The sequence below is a fragment of the Mobula hypostoma genome, chromosome 2 (assembly GCF_963921235.1).
Source record: "Mobula hypostoma chromosome 2, sMobHyp1.1, whole genome shotgun sequence".
Taxonomy (NCBI): Eukaryota; Metazoa; Chordata; class Chondrichthyes; order Myliobatiformes; family Myliobatidae; genus Mobula; species Mobula hypostoma.
Window position 1 is genome coordinate 26,800,684 of NC_086098.1, and position 21,903 is coordinate 26,822,586.

General features: G+C 41.1%; 1 protein-coding gene across 3 annotated transcripts in view; it reads left to right on the forward strand.

The window, feature by feature from the left end:
• Nucleotides 1-21,903, forward strand: part of lama2 (laminin, alpha 2) — a 398,231-nt gene that overhangs the window by 69,354 nt on the left and 306,974 nt on the right. For all 3 annotated transcript variants that reach the window (XM_063034544.1, XM_063034525.1, XM_063034534.1), the window contains exons 2-3: nt 18,588-18,758; nt 21,432-21,544. In XM_063034544.1, the coding sequence (XP_062890614.1) occupies nt 18,588-18,758; nt 21,432-21,544 (284 nt within the window). The remainder of the gene's footprint in view (nt 1-18,587; nt 18,759-21,431; nt 21,545-21,903) is intronic.

Below are 21,903 nucleotides of genomic sequence, written 5' to 3' on the forward strand. Positions count from 1 at the left end.
AACACAGCATGCAACAAAACAACAACAGTATCCTTCCTCCCCTCCCCATCTACAAACACCTCCACACATAGTCCTCCAACTCTAGGGCAGGTGTCCAGTCCCTGTCACTGATATCTGAGTGAGTAGTGGAGACCTAGACTCTACTCTGGCCTCCAGCTTCTCCACATCCCAAAACTCTAAACCCATGTCCTCTTATATTGGCACCACTGCTCAATACAAGGGGACATGGCTTTAAGGTAAGGGGTGGGAAGTTCAAGGGGGATAATAGAGGAAGGTTTTTTTACTCTGAGAGTGGTTGGTGCGCGGAATGCACTGCCTGAGTCAGTGGTGGAGGCAGATACACTCGTGAAATTTAAGAGACTACTAGACAGGTATATGGAGGAATTTAAGGTGGGGGGTGAAATGGGAAGCAGGGTTTGAGGGTCGGCATAACTTTGTGGGCCGAAGGGCCTGTAATGTGCGGTACTATTCTATGTTCTATGTTCTAACCTGACCTTCAGCTCCTCTCTCTCTGTCCCCTATGAAGTTTAAAAAAAACAATTAAATCTGAGCTGTAAGCTTGATGGAGCTTGGTACCATCTTGACCAGAACTCCAATAGAGACAAGCCCAGTCTGTTCAACCTTATAACCTTCTCTGAACTGCTTCCGATACGTTAACATCCTGACTTAAATTAGTAGATGGATGACATTCTGTGATGTGACAATAGCAAACCTATACCAGTGTAAAATGGTTCCATTCCTGAGAACTATCCACAAACTCAATTTTATTTATCTCTTTGTAAGTCAGAAATAGGCTTCTTGTAATTTTTGATTCAAGGAATTTAATTTTGATTTCCATAATATCAAAATTCTGAACATGAGGATCGCTGTAACCCAGGGAACCCTAGTGTTCTGTATGTCATCCACTGATGCCCTATGTAACAAAACTAATCAATAACGTTTTGTTAGCTTCCCTAATCTCTTGTTCATCCTGCATGCGAGACTTCATTCTCAATCAAAATCAGGAAACCAGAGCACTCTGCACAGTGACGCTCTGGAATCTCTCACCATGTCTATTGTTTCTTGCTGAGAAGGAGACTGTCACGTTTTCTAAGATCTTTGACTGTCACTCAGCCTCACTGAAGACCTCCTCATGTTGTTTTCACTATTTTCTCTCCTACCCATCTGTGTGTCATCAGCAAAGTTAACAACCCAAGTCAGTTCTATAAATGGTGAAATGTGTCATCTCAGCATTATCTCCTGTGATGCACCACTTGTTACGTGGTGCCATCTGGGGGAAAAAAAAAGGCTCATTTATTCCTACTATTTGTTTCTGTTCGCCAGTAACAGTCTGCAGTCATTATACAAGACACAAAGGGTTATCATATGAGGAACGTTTGATAGATCTGTGTCTGTACTCACTGGAATTTCGAAAGATGAGGGGGGAGTCACATTGAAACCTTTTGAATGTTGAAAGCCCAGACAGAGTAGATACGGAAAGGATGTTTCCCATGATGGGAGAGTCTAAGACAAGAGGGCACAGCCTCAGCATAGAGGGACACCCTTTCAATATATTGATGCGGAGAAATTTCTTTAGCCAGAGAGTGGTGAATTTGTGGAATTTGTTACCACAGGCAGCTGTGGAGGCCAAGTCATTGGGTGTATTTAAGGTGGAGATTAATAGGTTCTTGATTGGCCATGGCCTCAAATATTATGGGGAGAAGGCTGAGGAGTGGGGCTAAGAAGGGAGAAAAATGATTAGGCATGATTGAATGGTGGAGCAGACTCGATGGGCCAAATAGCCTAATTCTGCTCTTATGTCTTATGGTCTTTCTTGGCCTCAAGGGACCAGTGGCATCAGGATGTATGTCAATGAACATGAATTGTTTGAATTAAAGAAACTAGGCTGAGTCTGTGACAGGAGAACAAGCGGTTTGTCTGTCTCAGACTGCCTCTCGCTACGCTTGTGGATTGAACCCTTATCCTTCGGTTCTTGGGAAGGTGAAAGAGGAGGGCGGATCACATTGAACTGAAGGATCTCTATCGCGAGACAAGTTACTTTGTTGTGCTTATGCACCCTTTACCACGTCTCCTGGACACTCAAATTGGTTTGGGTCTTTTGGGTGTGATCAACCCGGCCTTTTACATATGATTAGTTTAATAAAGGGAGAAACATACATGCACTGCAGATCCTGCATCTACCCATGCTCCAGGTGTTCCAGACCCCATCCCCGTCTCCAGCTGTGCACCTGGTTCACAGTCCAGAGTCTGGCCACGGAGCACTCTGGGTCCGAGTCTGGCAGTGGCGGAACACCTTGTTTGCTCTCCGGCCCCCTGACCCATATTCCAGACAAACAACTGAGCCAGCTGACAATCTTTCAGTATTTCTGAAGAATTTGGGTCTAGGTTATCTGAGTTTTGCTGTATCCCCTTAGTGAAGGAATTCCTTTCACATCTCAGATCTCAATGTGAGACTGATCCCTGGTTCCAGACACCTCAACAAGGTGCTACACCATCCTTCCGTCACAGGTGGCACAGTGGCAGAGCAGCTGCCTCACATCACTATTGACCTCATTTCAATCCTGACCTCTGCTGCTGCCTGGACAAAGTGGGCGTCTTCTCCCTGTGACTGCATGGGCTTTCTTCTGTGCCCTTAAGATTATTCCCATATCCTAATATGTATTGTTTGGTAGATTAGTTAGCCATTCTAATTACCATTAATTTCCAGATCAGAGAATCTGGGAGGAGCTGGTGGAATGTGGGGACAATAGGTTACAAGGAAAATCAACTATCATAATAGGATTGCTCTATAATCCAACACTGATTTCATGGGCTAAACAACCTTATGTGTTGTGAAAACCTTATCAAACTTCATAAGAATTTTGTCTGCCTCTGTGAAATCAGCTCTTGCTGATTACCGAGTGCATTAACTTGTGCCTCTCCTCGTTTGGACTACTTCTTCATTGTAGGAATTGAACCCAGTGAACTTTCATTGCACTTCATTTGCCAAGTTACTGGAGTCCAGATTCATGTGCAGTATTCCAGATGTGGTCCCACCAGAGCGAAATTGTGAGTAAGTTGTTTGGGGAATGTTCTTTGAAGGCCACTTCTGGTGAAACAAAATTTGCTCATTGCAGTGTTACACTGGAACCCTTGTCAGGTGGCTCCATTTTGGTCGTTCCAATGATCTACCCAATGTCACTACTCCCTAGCAATGGCTGCTTCTGTGTCCATCCTCCCTCATGCCATTTTCCCAGAACAAACGCTGACCCTGAATCCTCTCCAGGATCCCTTCTCTTTCCAAGCACAAGATATTCACCTTCGTATCCCACACTCCACTCTGCATTTTACCATTGGTGTCACCTTAAATACAACTACTTTGCATTTTTCCAACAGTAAGATATTGAAAATTATACTCTAGGAATTTCTAATCCTAGAATTATCAAAAATTTATGCAGATTTATGGTCTATTAATATTCTATTTTAGAGTGTCTTTTGTGTATTTACAATCTTTTTTTATTTCTTTAAGGAATTGCTCTACCTTAGAAATACTGACAAGGAATAAGGTATTTATTAGGTATGAGTTATGCCTTTAAGTTTTATGAAATTTCACAATGATATTTTCCAGAAACTAAGTTCATCCATAAATCAGGGTTATGAACTAAGATTTAGCAATGCTCTTTGATCTTGTATCTTTGACTGATATTTGTCACATCTAACTAAATACCTTTAGAAAGTTTGTAGGGTTGCTTGCTGAACCTGGAGGTTAGGTCACAAATGTTTTGTCACCAGTCAATGTGACATCAGCAGTGTGCAGTTGAGTGTTGTTTGTGCCAAGCACGCGTGTTTGTCGGGAAAAGTACAAAAATCCTGGCAGAAGCACAAAACAAATAATCAAGAGAATTCTTAGAAGCTTGGTTCTCAGTGGAAGATCTATTAACAAACAGATTGAACTGAATTCAATTTACGAATCTATGCAGACACCTGAGGAACCAACGCCCACAATGACCTATAACCAGGGATATGGGCCAGCAGAGATCACTCAGCTATTCCGTTGGCCAGGACCCAGCGGAGACTAGCAGCCAGTGCTTCAGCCAACCAGTCAAAACAACGAGTAGGACCAACATAAATGCGACCACTCGGCAGAAACAACACTTAATTGCCCACTGATGGTGTCACCTCAACTAGTGATGAAATGTTTGTGACTTAACCTCCAGGCTGGGTGAGCAACCCTACAAACAAGCAGCCAACCTAAGCTGCTGATCTTCTTTTCATTTCAAACCTTTAGAAAGTATATACAGACAACATCCAGGACATTTTTCAATATTTTACGGAGCTTTCTCAAATGATCCTAAATGAATCTCAGTTTAGCATATGGTGATAAATATGCACTTTGATAATAAATTTACTTTAATCTTACAAACTTACTTTGCACAAGTCTGAAGAGTGTATTTTTGGATTATCAAACTCATCATTATGGTGTTACAGTTCCTGTGTCTTTTTCCCCTCTGACTTGTGCATTTTTCTTACTACATTTCCTTTTTGTTGTTTGCTTACCCTTACGTGTTCCGATAGTTCCCTCTTTCTCCAATTCATTCTATGCAAATAGCCTACTCTGACCTCTTACTTCACTTCTTGTTTTCTTTTGTTAACAAGATGTATTTAATTGATACCTCTTGATTCTTTTTGTGTTCTACAATGTCTTGTGAAAATTTTTAATTAGCAATTCTAGTCTTCAATCCCGCTTCTGTTAATAAGATGGTATCATGCGGTTGGTGTCTCTGGTCTATTGAATGCATCTTATCACCAATGTCATGTAATGTGTTACAAATTTCTGGGGAGCACTTTGACTGGTTGCATCACAGTCTGGTATGGGGACTCCAATGCATTGGATCACAAGAGGCTGAAGAGGGTCATAAACTCAGCCAGCCCCATCATGGGCACAACTCCGGTCCAGATGGCGCCTAAATACAACACTACTTTGGTCAACGTCTCCGGGATATTTCACTTCTTTTATGTATTTTATGTTTGTTTTTCATTTTGGATGTGTTACGTACCCCGTAACTGGGTTGCCAAACCAGCAGAAATGGAATGCTCGTTGGAGTCTGTGATTACTAGGAACTAATAAAGTTTTATTAAAGAAATGAGTAATACAATACACTAATTGCAAGGATATAAATGTAACAGGTTAGCAATGATAATACACACATATACACAGAAAAAGGGTAATACGAATCAACCAAGCTCTATCGCAGTCTAGGGGTAAAATGATCAGTCTTAAGTGAAGCAGAGTTCAGTTTAGTTTAGTGCAGTTTGAAGTAATCACTGTTGTTGTACGGGGGGGGGGGGTAGAGAGAGAGAGATATGCAGTTGGTTTCGGACAGACCTTTTGATGTCTTCTGATCCCACTGTGGTCACCGACTGTGACCCCTCTGTTCCAGATATGATCATTTTTCCGTGGTGGACCCGGCACCCAGGCAAGGGTGGACACACACCCCAGGTTCCCACTGATCGTACCTTTACACCCTGTGAGCCTCTGACCAATTCCCACGAACCGGTCCTCCAAACTCCACCAACTTGTGGGGGCACACTGCTCTTTCCAGGGTCTCGTGGTGTGTCGTGCCTTAGCAACCTGTTCTTTTTTTATCCCCCTGCTGGGGTATCACCTGTCCATCAAACTTCAAACAGTTCAGGTTCAAAGCAAACGGTCTGTCAATATCTGAATTGTGTTTCTTTCTCGTTAATCTCTCTTATTAGCATTTTGAATGTTTTCTCCATTGTCTTCCATTATCTCTTTCATTAGCATCATCCGTCCGGTAGCTCTGCTTGGCGTCACACATGACAGGTGTAATTCTGGAACTGCTGGAGCCCGTGATTTGCTTCTGGGAGATCGTTTGGGTGTTCCAGCACTCTGCAGTCTCTGAGGGGATTCTGGGAGGCAGAGGCAGCATGCTGGCACCTCATGGCAGGCAGGCTGTGAGCTGACTTAGCCAATTAAAGTGACAAGGGAGATGAAAACACCGAGGTGAATCCAGAGGTTTGGAGTTCGTTTGGGTGCTTTAGCATTCTTCCGTCTCTGAGGGGATTCCGGGAGAAGGAGACGGCGTACGTGAAGTTTGAGGGATGGAGCACAAGTCATTGTTTGACTCTGTTTTGCCGATTAAAGCTTCCATTGTTCACTGATTAAAGTGATGAGGGAGATTGAAGCATCGAGGTGAGAGCGGAGGATGAGTGCCAGCTGCCTGTCTTTTTGAGGGCTGTGCTATGGAGAGGGAAGGGTCTGCTGCTGGGCCGGGTGAATATTGCCCAGGTTTTCTGTGTTTTGGACTTAGACTTCCTTTTCAGTCTTATAGTTTTTTTTAAATTCTGTGTTTTTCGCACAATATTTCTTGTTTTTTTTTGTGCAGGGAGGGGGATTTGGGGATCAATGGGCCTGTTCCATTTTGTTTGTTTTCTTGTGTGGGAGGAAGGATTTGGGGGACCGCGTGCCTGCTCTAAAACAGAGCAGGCACATCGACGCCCAAATCCCTGCTTCCACACAAAAAAAAACTGAACAAAACGGATCAGGCACATCATCCAAATCCTTCCTCCCACACAAAAGGATCAGGCACACCGATGCCCAAATCCCTCCTCCCACACAAAAAAAAACTGAACGAAACGGATCAGGCACATTGACTACCAAATCGTTTTTCCCACAGAAAAAACTGAACAAAACAGACCAGGCACATCGACCTGCACAAAACAAAAATAGAAGATCGGGGAAAGAAAACACAGAATATAAAAACAATAAGGCTGGAAAAAAAAGAGTCTATTGTCTAAAGTCCAAATCTAAAATGCAGCAAAAACCTGGACAGCACTTTCCGCAGCAGCAGGTTCTACACATCTCCGGTACAGAGCAATCGATCAAAAGGCAAGCAGCCGGCACTCACCCTCTGTGCTTGCTTCACTTGTCACTTTAATCGGCGAACGATGGGAGCTTTAATTAGCGGAATGGAGCCAAACGTTGGCTTGTGTCCATCCTGCAGCCCGTCCGCTACGAGGTTTGTGCATGCTGCCTCTGCCTCTTGGAATCCTCTGGAGACTGCAGAGTGCCAGAACACCCAAACGATCTCCAAACTTGCCTTAATGTTTCTATCACCATCATCGCCTTAATTGGCAAAATGGGGTCAAACATCAGCTCGGGCGTCTTCCTGCAGCTTTCTCGGCCGGAGGTTAGTTGATGTTACCTCTGCCTCTGGGAATCCTCTTGGAGACTGCAGGGCGCTGAAACACCCAAACGATCTCCAAACAGCAAACCACGGACTCCAACAGGTCCAGAATCACATTCAAGATGAGGAACGAATGTAAAAGACATAAAAGAAGTGAATAAGATGGGTTCATGATCTATCCAGAAGATGGCAACCAAAGGAGCATTGTATGCAGGTGGCATCTTGTCTGGAACATCAAGATTTTTGTTTTGCACTATTTATTTATTTTGTAATTTATAGCAAGTTTTATGGCTTTCTGGTGTATTGCTTTTGCAAAGCAACAAATTTCACATAATTTAAGCCAAAGATAATAAACCTGATTCTGATTCAAATCTTTGTTAATTTTACTCTCTTTGGCCTTCTGACCCTTTCATTAAGAAAATATCCACATCTGGTTCTTCGTAATTTCTTTTCTGCTTCCTTGTTTCTTGTTCCCTTGCCATCTCGGTTAATAATTTTCCGTAGAGTGTTAGTTACTGTTCATACAGGACAGGACTGGGCTTGTTTAAAAGAAGCCTCCATAAATCTGTATTAAGCCAATATGCCACAGATTGAGTTGGTGTGGTTGGAGCGTCAGAATTCTACTTTCTCACAATTTGATTCATACACAACACACACAGAATGCTGGAGGAACTCAGCAGGCCAGGCAGCATCAATGGAAAAGAGTACAGTTAATGTTTCGGGCCGAGACTGTGCAGCGGAAACCTCCCGCCGAAGGGTCTTGGCCTGAAACGTCGACTGTGCTCTTTCCCATAGATGCTGCCTGGCCTACAGAGTTCCTCCAGCATTTTGTGTGTGTTGCTTGGATTTCCAGCGTCTACAGATTTTCCTTTGTTTGTTTATTCATGCATAGTTCGGCATCTCCCATATGTTTTCCAAACATGAAAATTGCTGTCAAAACTGTTATAAAATGACATCTCCAAGTGCTTCTGAGAACATGAGTGATGACTTTGAACTGCTCTGTTGCACAAGTGAAAACACTCCTGTAATGCTGTTGGGTAATTCTAGGATTCCAGTGATGATGAAGAAACAGAAAACCAGTTTCAGCTGTTGGGTGACTCGGAAGTGATAGTTTCATGTTTCTTTTTATTACCTAGTGTCAGCGTGTTCAGTGTCGCGTTGTATTCCACAGCTTGTACCGCATTCTCATATCTTCATCGTTGGGCGACATCCAACCCAGACCTTTTATGCCCAATAGTTCAGCTCCAACATTCCAGGTACCCACCTACATTAAATCCTTTCAGCTCCTATCCTTCCTCACCTCACCCTGATTCTCCTGCAACCCAGCACTAGCAAGGACAATTTACTGTATATTCATCAGCTATTACACTAGTGAAATTTAAGAGACTACTAGGTGGGTATATGGAGGAATTTAAGGTGGGGGGTTATATGGGAGGCAGGGTTTGAGGGTCGGCACAACATTGGGCGGGCAAAAGGGCCTGTACTGTGCTGTATTATTCTATGTATGTAATCTGTGAACACTAGCTTACGTTTTTAATATATTATTTCTATTTTATTTATATTACATATTATTTCTGTTTTACACTATTTTAATCTATTCATTATATATATAAAATAGTGCAATAGTACTTATTGCAGTTTGTTTATTATTTCTATATTGTCATGTATTGCATTGAACTGCTGCCACTAAGTTAACAAATTTCCTGACACATGCTGGTGATAATCAACCTGATTCTGATTAATCTACAATCGGCCTTTGGTAGCAGTCTCAGGCCTCCATTGGTCACGGCCGACCATGGGTTTTGCGTCCCAGCTGTCTAGATATGCAACCCTGGGCAGCACGATATGCAGAGCAAGCTGTTGCCCATGGAGCAAGCTCCCCTTCTCCATGCTTTGGATGAACCCAAAGGGACAGCAGAGACCTATGCAGTTAGCACCAGCAGCGTCGCAGGAGTTGCCAGTCAGTGTTGAACTCAATGTAGGACTGTCTTAGGGACTCCAGTTCTGGAATTTTCCCTCACGGTTTGCTCCCAAAGAGTGTGTATAGCTGCAAGGCAGCAGACGTTTGGGATCAGAGTACCAATCATGGCTGACAAGCCCTATCTGCCTGAAATGACTGTTTCAAGGCACCAGTATCTCCCCCACTTTGTTCCTTCTCCTGTAAATAGAAATGGTTCCTCCGGGTTTAGAAGCTAAGCCATGCGTGAAGGCTAGGAGCTGGACATTGTTGCAGGTGATATGTGGATATGGGATTGAATGGATAGGATGCTGTTCGTACCGGTCTCATTTGGTTAGGGGTAATACAGGCCTGGATAGGTAAAAAAAAAAAAATTGGGAAATAGATGTTTTTCAGATATGACAACAAAACTTGCTGTGATACAAAGATGGTTGGGAAAGTGATCTGTCAGGAGGACACGCCCTTCAGAAGGGCATAGATACAGCAGCTGGGTAAGAAGACATCAGATGGAATTTATTGTAGAACACACTAGCAGTATGGTGGAAGTTCCAGGTGTTGGTGTCACTGAGTGTGTGAGGGTACCATTACTGGAGAGAAGGTTCTTGGGAAATTGAAAGATCTGAAGGTAGATATGTCATTTGGACCAGATGGTGTATGCCCCAGAATTCTGAAGGAGGTGGCTGAAGAGATCATGGTGGTATGGGTAATAATCTTTCAAGAATCACTAAATTCTGGAATGGTTCCAGAAGTCTGGAAAATTGCAAATGTCATTCCACTCTTGAAGAAGAGAGAGAGGCAGAAGAAGGGAAACTATAGGACAGTTACTCTGACCTCAGTGGATGGAAGATGTTAGAGTCGATTATTAAAGATGAGGTCTCAGGGTAATTGGAGGCACATAATAAAATAGGCTATAGTCAGCATGGTTTCCTCAAGGGAAAAGCTTGCCTGACAAATCTGTTGGAATTCTTTGAAGAAATAACAAGCAGGATAGACAAAGTAGAATCAGTTGATGTTGTGCACTTGGATTTTCAGAAGACCTTTGAAGTGGTGCCACAGATGAGGCTGTTTATCAAGCTATGAGCCCTTGGTATTACAGGGTAGATTCTAGCATGGATAAAGCAGTAGCTGATTGGCAGGAGGCAAAGAGTGGTAATAAAGGGAGCCTTTTTTTGTTGGCTGCCAATGAGTGGTGGTGTCCACTGGGGTCTGGTTGGGACCAATTCTTTTTGCGTTATATGTCAATGATTTGGATGATGGAATTGTTAGCTTTCTTGCAAAGTTTGCAGACAATGTGAAGATAGGTGGAAGGTCAGGTAGTTTTGAGGAAGTAGTGAAGCTACAGAAGGACAGACAGATTAGGAGAATGGGCAAATAAATGGCAGATGGAATCCAGTGTTGGAAAGTATATGGTCATGCACTTTACTAGAAGAAATAAAAGGGTTAACTATTTTCTAAATGGAGAGAAAATACAAAAAAAAAACTGAGGCGCAAAGGGATTTGGGAGTGTTTGTGCAGGATTCCTTGAAGGTTAATTTGCAGCTTAGGTCTGTGGTGAGGAAGGCAAATGTGGTGTTAGCATTCATCTCAAGAGGACGAGAATATGAAAGCAAAGATGTAATGTTTAGACTTTCTAAAGCACTGATGATGCTTCACTTGGAGTATTGAGAGCAGTTTTGGGCCACTTATGCTTGAAAGGATGTGCTTGAAACTAGAGAAGGTTTAAGGGAGGTTCACAAAAATGATTCCAGGATTGAATGGCTTGTCACATGAAGAGCATTTGATGGCTCTGGGCCTGTATTCACTGAAATTCAAAGAATGAGGGAGGTCACCTCATTGAAACCTATTGAATGGTGAAAGGTCTTAATAGAGTAGATGTGGAGAAGATGTTTCCTATGGTGGGAGAGTCAAAGACTAGCAGGCACAGCCTCAAAGTAGAGGGCCATCCATTTAGAATGGAGATGAGGAGAAATTTCTTTAGCCAGAGTGGTGAATCTGTGGAGTTCTTTGCCACAGACAGCTGTGGAGGCCATGTCTTTATGTATATTTAAGGCAGAAGTTGATAGATTTTTGATTCGTCAGGGCATGAAGGGATATGGGGAGAAGGCAGGAGATTGAGACTGAGAAAAGAATTGGATCAGCCCTGATAGAATGGCGGAGCAGACTCGATTGGCCAAATGGCCCAAATCGTCTCCTATATCTTATGGTCTAATATGAGGTTTTGTACTTTAATAAGTTGAGTAAAACACTGGTGAGCATAGTATTTTCTCAATGACCAAAACAAATCAACACTAGAGGCAGTTTGAAATATTCTCAAATTACTTATATATAGAATCATATACTACTTTGAGATTTATTTTCTTGTGCATATTTATAGAAAAATAATGACATACATTAAAATTTATTAAAATATCTATACGTAAAGATTGACAAGCAACTTATGTACCAAAGAAGACAGATCGTGCAAATAAGGTAAGAGTAATACTGAGAATTACAAGCATCTTGAAAGTGTGGCTATCGGGTTGTTCAATCAGTTTAAAGTTGTAGTGAATGAAGCAATCCACACCAGTTCAGAAGCCTGATGGTTGCAGTGTAATAATCTTCCTCATCCTGCTGGACTAGGATCTAAGGCTCATGTACCTCCTGCCCAATGGTAGTAGCAAGAAAAAGAGCATGGGCTGGATGGTGGGGGCCTTTGATGATGGGTGCTGCTCTCTTGTGGCAGAGCTTCATGTAAATGTGCACAGCGGTGGGGAAGGCTATGCCTCTGGTGGCTGTGTCTATCACTTTCTTTAATGGTGCTTTGCCTCAGAAATAAAATAAATTATTTAGTTTGGATTGTCACATGTACAGAGGGATGTTGAAAATATTTGTTTTGCATGCCATCCATACAGAGTTTTTCATATTGATTCTTTGAGCTAGTACAAGGTAAAAGTAATAACTGAATACAGAATAAAATATTGCAGTTGCAGAAAAGTAAACAAGTGGGTATAGTAGGGGAATGCAAAGGCAAATGTTGTGCTTGTCTTTATTGCAAAAAGGCAGCAGAACAAAGGTGAGGAGGATTTGTTGAAATTATTCGGGATTTTTTTGAGACTACTTTTGCTTTCTGTTCCAGAGGAAGGTAGTAATCCTCCTCTTTAAGCCTATCACCCCTACAGGGGCTTAGGGTGCGAGACACCTCTGTCCTGGGCCAGTCTGAAGTTTTTCCAGGTGTGGCCCATCTTTTTGGAGTATCCTTCCTCTCACAGGGGTGAGGTCTTTGGACCTCATGTTAGTGTTTCTCTAGCTCTGGGTTTTTACAGAATGGGGTTGCTAGCTCCATGCCCGTCCGGGCTTGGGACCATCCATGACAGAGTAGAGGAACATGGTACTATCAATGGATAAGACTACCCTCCCAAGCCAGAGGCTCTGCTCTTAGAGAGCAAATCTCCCCGTTCACCAATCTCTGTCACTCAGGAAGTGTCGTGATCCAGAGTCCTACAAGAAATATAGGTATGACAGGCAGAAGACCATTGTTAGAAGGGAAAGCCAATTAGTGAAATTGGGAACAAACTTTGTGCAGCAGCTGGCAGGATTTGCATGCTATTACTTCATATAAGATGAAACGGAACAGTGTATAACTGGCAGTGATGCCTCACTCCCCGTTGAGCTTAGACTGATTTCATGGATGAGGGGTTTGTTCATTGACAAGCAATTGAGGAAGCTTAACCTGCATTCAGAAGGATGAGATGCAATTTACTAAGGCAATGAGGATTTTTAGAGAGTAGATGCTGAGAGACTTTGGTGCGGAGTCTGGAGCTGGAAGACAAAGCCTCAAGATAAGGAATAACTGTTTAGGATTGAAATGAGTTTCTTAATCTGGAGGTTATCTGCCTTTTGAAATTCTTCTAGTGTACAGGATTTAACAGAGATAGAAATTTGACATTGGCCATGTGTGCCAAATGTATGGATGTAGTAATGTCTGTGTGTTGTACTTCTGAAGCTTAACTCTGTAGATAGCAGTGAAACTGAATTTTGGAAGAGCAAAGGAATATGTAGTTGATATCAAGTATGCATTGCGCATGCTTGACTGAGATTGAATTTTTATTCCAGATAGTCTAACGGTAGTCATCCTAGTTCTCTGCTGTCTTGTTCAGACCTTGCATGTATTGTAACAATAATAACCAACACACAAATAACTCTTACACCTCTGTCAAGAGAAACAGAAGATGTACAGGAAAAGTTGAGTTTTTTAGTTTTCCGGAGTGGATGCCTCCAGGATTCAAGAGTCAAGTGAAATTTGACCCATGTCTCTTTGTCAGGTAAGTACAGGTATGAGGACAGATCATTGTTCTAGGTGCTGAATCCAGGAAAATTTTTCCTACCATGTTTTTGGAAGTTCCCATACTGCCTGGTATGGGTATGGGAACTGTACTTTCCCTCAATCGCAGGACTCTGCAGAGAGTGGCGTGGATAGCCCAACACATCTGTAGATGTGAACTTCCCACTATTCAGGACATTTACAAAGACAGGTGTGTAAAAAGGGCCCAGAGGATCATTGGATGACCCGAGTCATCCCAACCACAAATTGTTCCAACTGCTACCATCTGGGATACGGTACCACAGCATAAAAGCCAGGACCAACAGGCTCCGGGACAACTTTTTGCACCAGGCCATCAGACTGTTTAATTCATGCTGACACAACTGTATTTCTATGTTGTATTGTTGTACATACTATTTATTATAAATTGCTATACATTGCACATGTAGATGGAGACGTAAGGTAAAGATTTTTACTCCTCATGTATATGAAGGATGTAAGTAATAAAGTCAAGTCAATTCAATTCAATTCAAAAAGAGGTGTGGTTTAATTTCAATGTATAATTTGGCAAGATTTTTTTTCGTTACATTTGATTTTAAAACTGCAGCAACAATCAGTCTAAACATTATAATAGTGGACGTTTTAAATGTTGAGAAATGTTCATTGCCAGGAATAGCAATTCTTTTCTTCGATGTATGGAGATCAGAGATTCACTCCCAACTGCTGGGGCTTGAGAACATGATCTTAGCTGAGGCTTCAGTGCAATTCTGTGAGAACATTGCATTGGTGCCCTTTTTTGGATAAATCCTTAAGATATAATGCTGCATACCTGTTAAAGTGTATATAAAGGTCCAAACAGGTGATTTGAAAAATAGCATGTACTAGAAAGGCTGTAAACATAAACAAGGAAATTATAGGGCAGTGAGTTTGACATAATTTGAAGGAAAGTTATTCCAAGGTATTCTAAGGGACTGGAAATATTTGGATAGACATGAACTAATTAAGTATAGTCAGCATGGATGGATGTCATGACTGATTAAGTAGTTTTTTGAGGAAGTTACCAGGAAAGTTGATGAAGGCAAGGCAGTGTATGTTGCTTACATGGACTTTAGCAAAGCATTTCGCAAGGTCCTGCATAGGAGATTGGTCAAAAAGGTTCAGTCGCTCAGCATTCAAGATGAGGTAGTAAATTGGATTAGAAATTGGCTCTGTGGGAGAAGCCAGAGAGTGGTAGTAGAGGGTTGCCTCTCTGACTGGAGACCTGTGACTGGTGGTGTGCTTCAGGGATCGGAGCTGGGTCTATTGTCATTTGTCATCTAGATCAAAGATCTGGCTGATAATGTGGTTAACCGGATTGGCAAATTTGCAGATGACACCAAGATTGGAGGTGTAGTGGACAGCGAGGAAGGCTGTCATGGCTTGCAGAAGGATCTGCATCAGCTGGAAAAATTGGCTGAAAAATGGCAGATGGAATTTAATGCAAACAAGTGCGAGGTGTTGCACTTTGGTAGGACCAACCAGGGTAGGTTTTACACACCAAACGGTAGGGCACTGAGGAACATGGTAGAACAAAGGGATCTGGGAATACGGGTCCATAATTCATTAAAAGTGGCATTACAGGTAGATAGGATCTTAAAGAAAACTTTTGGCACATTGACCTTCATAAATCAAAGTATTGAATACAGGAGATGGGATGTTAAGCTGAAGTTGTATAAGACATTGGTGAGGCTTAATTGGGAGTGTTGTGTGTAGTTTTGGTCACCTACCTACAGGAGAGATGTAAATAATATTGAAAGAGTTCTGAGAAAATTTACATGGATGTTGCCGGGTCTGGGGGACCAGAATTATAAAGGAAGAATTGAATAGATTGGATTTTATTCCTTAGAACGCAGAATACTGAGAGGAGATTTGATAAAGGTATACAAATTTATGAGGGGAATAGACAGGGCAAATACAAGCAAGCTTTTTCCACTGTGGTTGGGTGGGACTACAATCAAAGGTCATTGGTGAAGGGTGAAAGGCAAAGTTTAAGGGGAACATGAGGGGAAACTTCTTCACTCAAAGGGTTGTGAGAGTGTGGAATGAGTTGCCAACACACGTGGTCCATGCGTGCTTGATTTCAACGCTTAAACGATGCTTGGATGGGTACGTGGATAGTAGGGGTATGGAGGGTTATGGTCTCGGTGTAAGTCAATGGGAGTAGGCAGTTTGAATGCTTTCCATATGGACTAGATGGGCCAAAGGGCCTCTTTCTGTGCTGTCTCTATGACTCTAGTTCTCAGCACTATCAATTTCTTATAAAGTAGTTACAAAAACAAACCATCCTTTGATTGATGAGAGGAAATGAACTGTTGCGTTTACCTGTAGTACAAAAGGGCGCCATGGTAGCATAGCAGTTATCATGACACTATTACAGTTCAGGGGCTTGGAGTTCAGAGTTCAATTCTGGCAGCTTCTGTAAGCAAGTTTGTACATTCTTCCTGTGTACACTTGAGTTTCCTCTGGGTGCTCTGGTTTCCTCCCGTAATCCAAAGATGTATTGAGTCGTAGGTTAATTGGTCTTTGTAAATAGTTCCCTGATAAGTTTGTTCGTTGTTATGCACCAGCGTCAATAGATATGAAATTGAGTCGGGTTTTTATAAATAAACAACAAAATTTATTAACCTCTACTCAAGAACATAGAAAAGTAAACAAACGAATAACTGAAACGGAAGTTAACAGTGTTATGCGTCTATAGTGATCAAACAGTTGAACTTTGAGACAATTCTAAACAGATCTTACTTAAGCACAGTCTTAGTTTAAGAAGTCCAAGTGATTCCTGAAATAAGTGAGAAGACAGACTTCCTGAACCAGCGATGAAGCGATTCCTGAAGAAAAGACGAAACTGCTGACGCAGATCCCAGCTGAGAAGTGCCTTGTCCGAAGAGATCATGAAGAATAAGATTTCTCACAGTAAATGACCTTTCGCTGGAGGTGGTCAGCACACAACACCCAAGACCACGCAGGGGTTAACCAAAAGTGTGTGCGACAATACCTGTATGGACCATACCAAATGTCAGTCACAAAACGCCGTTGATTTCTTGGGTCCGTAGGATGCTGGCAATTCTCTCTCTCTCTCTATCTCTCTCTATCTCTCTATCTCTCTATCTCTCTATCTCTCTATCTCTCTATCTCTATCTATCTTCCCTCCCCCCCACCCCCACGATTACGTAACCACTGACTGTGATTCCTCAACAAACTGTGGTCTCCCCTTTTATACCGGTTGGAACATGCCATCACGTGACATCGCATCACCCTACTATCACGACAGTTACTTCATGCCAGTATCACGAGACAATTACATCATGCTCACGAGATACTCACGGGACAGGTAACATCGTTGTGTGGTGTGTCGTATTACTTGGGCAATTATGATCTTTCCGTGACCATCATTATTGTTGGCAAATTTTGCCATAGAAGTGGTTTACCATTGCCCCGTTTTAGGCAGTGTCTTTACAAGATGGGTAACCCCAGCTATGATCAATACACTTCAGAGATTGCCTGGTTTCAGCGGTTGCATAACCAGGACTTGTGATGTGTACCAATTGCTCATACAACCATCTACCATCTGCTCCCATGGTATCACTTGACCCTGATCGGTGGGGTGGGGGGGGTGGTGCTAAGTAAATGCTACACCTTAGCCAAAGGTGACTTGCGGGCTAATGGAGGGAAGTAGCACCTTACATGTCCTTTGGTAGAGATGTATCTCCACTCCACCACCTGTGATTAGGCTCTGGTTAAATCGGAGGGTTGCTGGGTGGTGTGGCTCGAAGGGCCGGAAGGACCTGTTTTGTGCTGTATTTATTAACATAAATAAAATAAAAAGTGAATAAACTTCAGATGATGCTATTATTTGTGAAGTGCCTAGATTTCCAAAACTACTAAACGTATGTATGTTCTTTCCTTCTTTATACCATTTGGTTTTGAACTGGATACGTGAGGCTAATTAGCATTTTCACAATAGCTTTCGATAAATTGTACTCTCTCCCCCAACTTGTAAGAAGCATACCATGTTTTAACTTCTGTGTTCTTTATGTTGATTGAAAATATTTCCTCACATTAGCAGAGGTCAGCGGTGATGAATCTTTTTCAAGTAAATTTACTGATTTGCATTTAGTTTGGGTCATAGGGATTACTTCTATTAGTGTTATAAGCTCTGCATAATCATATGTAGGATGTTAGAGGAATAGTACATGCAGCTGTCAACAGACTGTGAAACTTAAAATATGTTTATCAAAATTTTCTTTTCATGACATACACTAACAGAAACAACATCTGTTGCATCTGTGGCGATGATGCCATTATTCCTGGCACTATCACAAAACAGCAGTAGCACCAACATTACATTCCCCTGATTCTCATTTACTCATGCCAAATTGGACTTTGCTGTACAGGCAAGAAGAACACATTTTTTTTCCCCGAAATGTGAAACATCAGCTTCGCACATTGAAAATTACTTATTTTAGATGGAAGTTAAAATTTACTTGGAGTGGGGATGAGAAATTCTTTAATCTGCTTTTTCCTAGCATTCAGTAAAACCAAGCAGAGACTAGTGACAGAAGACTACAGATTTTTACTTTCAATGTACTTTTTTCATTAAAACAGTTTGTTGTTATTCAGTCATTAAGTCATATTCAACTCCTTGTGACCTCATGGACCATATGGTTTTCATGGCAAGATACAGAAGTAGAATGTCAGGCCTTTCTTCCACACACATACTGCTGCTGCCCAGGTTGGGACCCGGTTGGGTTTGAACTCACAACCATCTACCTTGAAGACCAGTGCTGATGCCACTACACCACCAGCTAGCCCATTAAAACAGTACATACCTGCAACATTAGGTACTTGTTCCAACTAAATAATGCCATTGCAATCAAGATAAAGAAAAAAATTATAGAAATGTGAAATGGATGAAAATAAAGTAACTTTAAAGTACACTTCTTAACTGCTTCCAATTGAACAAAAATACCTTTAATATTTTTCTACATATATATTTTATAAAAATATTGTTGCTTATTAAGCTGCACTTCAGGTGTACTAAGAGTGACTCTGAAGTTAACAGAAGCTGTCTGTTAACCAATTATTTCTCTTCTGTTCTTTTTAGGTTTGTTCCCAGCGGTATTAAATCTTGCCACCATGGCTGAAATCAGTGCCAATGCCACATGTGGTGAGAGTGAACCTGAGATGTATTGCAAGTTGGTCGAACACGTCCCGGGAAGACCATTTAGGAACCCACAGTGCAGAATCTGTTCCTTGACTAGCAGAAATCCAAGGGGTATGTTGCTCATTCTTTACAGCGACAGAGTTAAAAGATATGTTTACTTTTCAATTATTGTTGTCTGGGATTCTTCCTGTTGAATGCACTTCAGTAATTCTTTGGAAGAGGGAAGGAGACTAAACTTGTTCTTGGACTTTTTGCAAGGAAACTTGGCTTGAGAGGCAAGACTAAGATTAAAAAACCATTTGGCCAGTAAGTGGTAATATTTCAGTTTGGATACTTGACGGGGCTGCCATTTTATGACTGTTTGAGTTATAACTCTAAAGTAGATCTAGATAACACAAGAACCAGATCACAAAAGTTCCATTTATATTTATCAGATATTTTAATGATTTTGGATTATGTTAACATGGTCTTCCTGAATCTGAATTGAGCTTCTATTGCTGTTCAGTTTTAAACACCCTGTTAATTTGTCAGCAAGATATACTGTAGGCCTCAGAAGAATAGTGTCACCATACAACTGTTTTTATGTACCCTGGGAAAAATACGCACTCAGGACAACAAATATATAAACAGTGTATAAGATCGTGTGGATAGTCAGAGGCTTTTTCCCAGGGCTGAAATGGCTAATGCGAGGGCACAGTTTTAAGGTGCTTGGAAGTAGATACAGAGGAGATGTCAGGGGTAAGCTTTTTATGCAGAGAGTGGTGAGTGTGTAGAACGGGCTGCTGGCGACTGTGGTGGAGGCGGATACAATAGGGTCTTTTAAGAGACTCCTGGATAGAAATGTGGAGCTTAGAAAAATGGAGGGCTATGGGTAACCCTAGGTAATTTCTAAAGTAAGGACCTGTTTGGCACAGCATTGTGGGCCGAAGGGCCTGTATTATGCTGCAGGTTTTCTATGTTTCAAACAAATACTTCTTTTTCGGGTCTTTAGTTCCTTCATCTGTTTTAGATGTTGTAATGCAGGAAGAGGGTATCAAAATAAAAATGATAAGATGAATTTAAAAAAACACAGTTCCTGTTATTACAATCTCAGCTTAGTTTTAGTCCACATGCTTGTACGTATGCAGTATAAAAATAAATAAAACAAGATAAACAAAACCAATACGGTATTGGCAATTCTAAAAAAAAATACAAACAACATTAGAATCCCACCAACCCTGTACCTTATACACAACATCAAAAATATGAATAAATACATCCCATCTTGACGAAGAGACTTTGGCATACATGTGCTTAACTCCCAAACACATATAGGCTCCTGAAACGAGTTCTCCTCACTCACACTACGTGAACAGAGATTAACACGTTCACATTTAGTTATGAAACAATAAAGCAAGACAAAAATAAACTTTTACAATAACTTTTAGAATATTTTGCCTTGTAGTTTAATTATTAGAAAGACTAACCGACTAGGCCAATAAGGAACTTTGCACAACCATGCTATCCAGCGCCAATACCTTACTCGAGAAATCTAAAGCATCCACATGTGAAACATGTCAAATTACTGATATTCTAGATTTTCAAACAAGTACGAACAAACTTTCATGGATATTATCAAATATTATTCACCTTTCCTCACCGTACTTCTAGCACATGACATCGTAACTCTTCTTTGTACTCCACACGTGCATAATGGCATCACTGTTTTCCCTTAAAGGTACTGGCAGCTGTTTTAGTATTATCAGGGTGAATACATAAGTGCACTTTAACAATAAGAAATGATATTCAAAGATCACCTAGTTACATATATATTTTAGATCCCAAACATTTTCCTTGTGTTGGTTTATATGTCTTTAGGCAAAATCATTTGTGTGTTGATCCACAAGAATGTGAGAGGTAGAAGCTGGAGCAGTCTTGTCTGCTGCACCATTTAATAAATCATGGCTGTTGTTAACTCAGTGCTGCTTTCCTGCATTAACTTGTGTCTCAATATTTAAAGGAAAAATATTCACTGCCATCTCATCACAATTGAGATAATTTAATACTCAAGAATATAACTTGTTTAACTGGAAACAATCAAGGAAAGCAACTGATGATATACATATATAAACTAAATCTTTACATGTGTTGTTGATTTCTTCACTTTCAGCTCCATTTACTCTCTGTTCTAAATGATAGCAGTCCCAACTCAATTTTAGTCAGGTCCTGTTGTTTGAAAAAACATATTTGGAATTATGAATGATTGCCTGGCTGCTTTAGTTAGATGTGTGCAATGGTAATTCATGCATATTGTAGCCTTCTCACAAGATTGGGTTGTATTAAGTTTATATAGCCTAGACACACATGAATGGATGCATGCACAAACGCACTACTTTTCTTTTCAAAATTATCTGCTGTGCAATCCCAATTCAGAAACCTACTTGTGATTTGTATCTCCCAAGCTGCCATCCAATTTCCAACTCGTGTAGCTTTGTTTTCTCTGGAGCTCTTCAAGAAAATATCAAGTCCCAGACCTGTGCAAGCTGACGTTCTGTGATAAAAGGAAAAAAAAAATTTCCATGAGTTGATTGCACCCAAAGATCCTATCCAAAATATTGTAGAAACCTTGTTGCTCAACCTTTCTGCAGCCTGCAAACTCGTAAAGTTAAGAAATTCACTTTTCTTTGTACTTATCTGGATTTTGATTAAACATTAAGTCATAAATATAAAACATCTATACATTTGGCTGGGCGACCAGTTTATCAGCATTAAAATTCTGATTATTTTTTCCAATTTATTTTGCAGAACGACATCCAATAACAAATGCAATTGATGGCACAAACCGCTGGTGGCAAAGTCCCAGCATAAAGAATGGAATGGATTACCATTACGTGACTATCACTCTGGATCTTAAACAGGTAAAATTGTTCAGTTATCTGTCATTTTCCTTTTATGTTGAGAACTTAGAGTTAAAAATCTCAACAATGAGCAACTACATTAAATAGTGTGTAAAAGAAGAAATATACTTATCTATAAGTTATTACTTGTAAATTAAGAAATATACTCATCTAATTACTTATTCTGAGATCATGAATCAATAGAAAATTGATTGATTTAGAGATACAGCACGGTTACGGGCTGTACTGGCCTAACGAGTTCATGCTACCCCATTACACCCGTGTGACCAATTAACCTTTTGAACTGCATGTCTTTGGACTGTGGGAGGAAACTGGAGCACCCAGAGCAAACCCACGCAGTCACAGGGAGAATGTAAAAG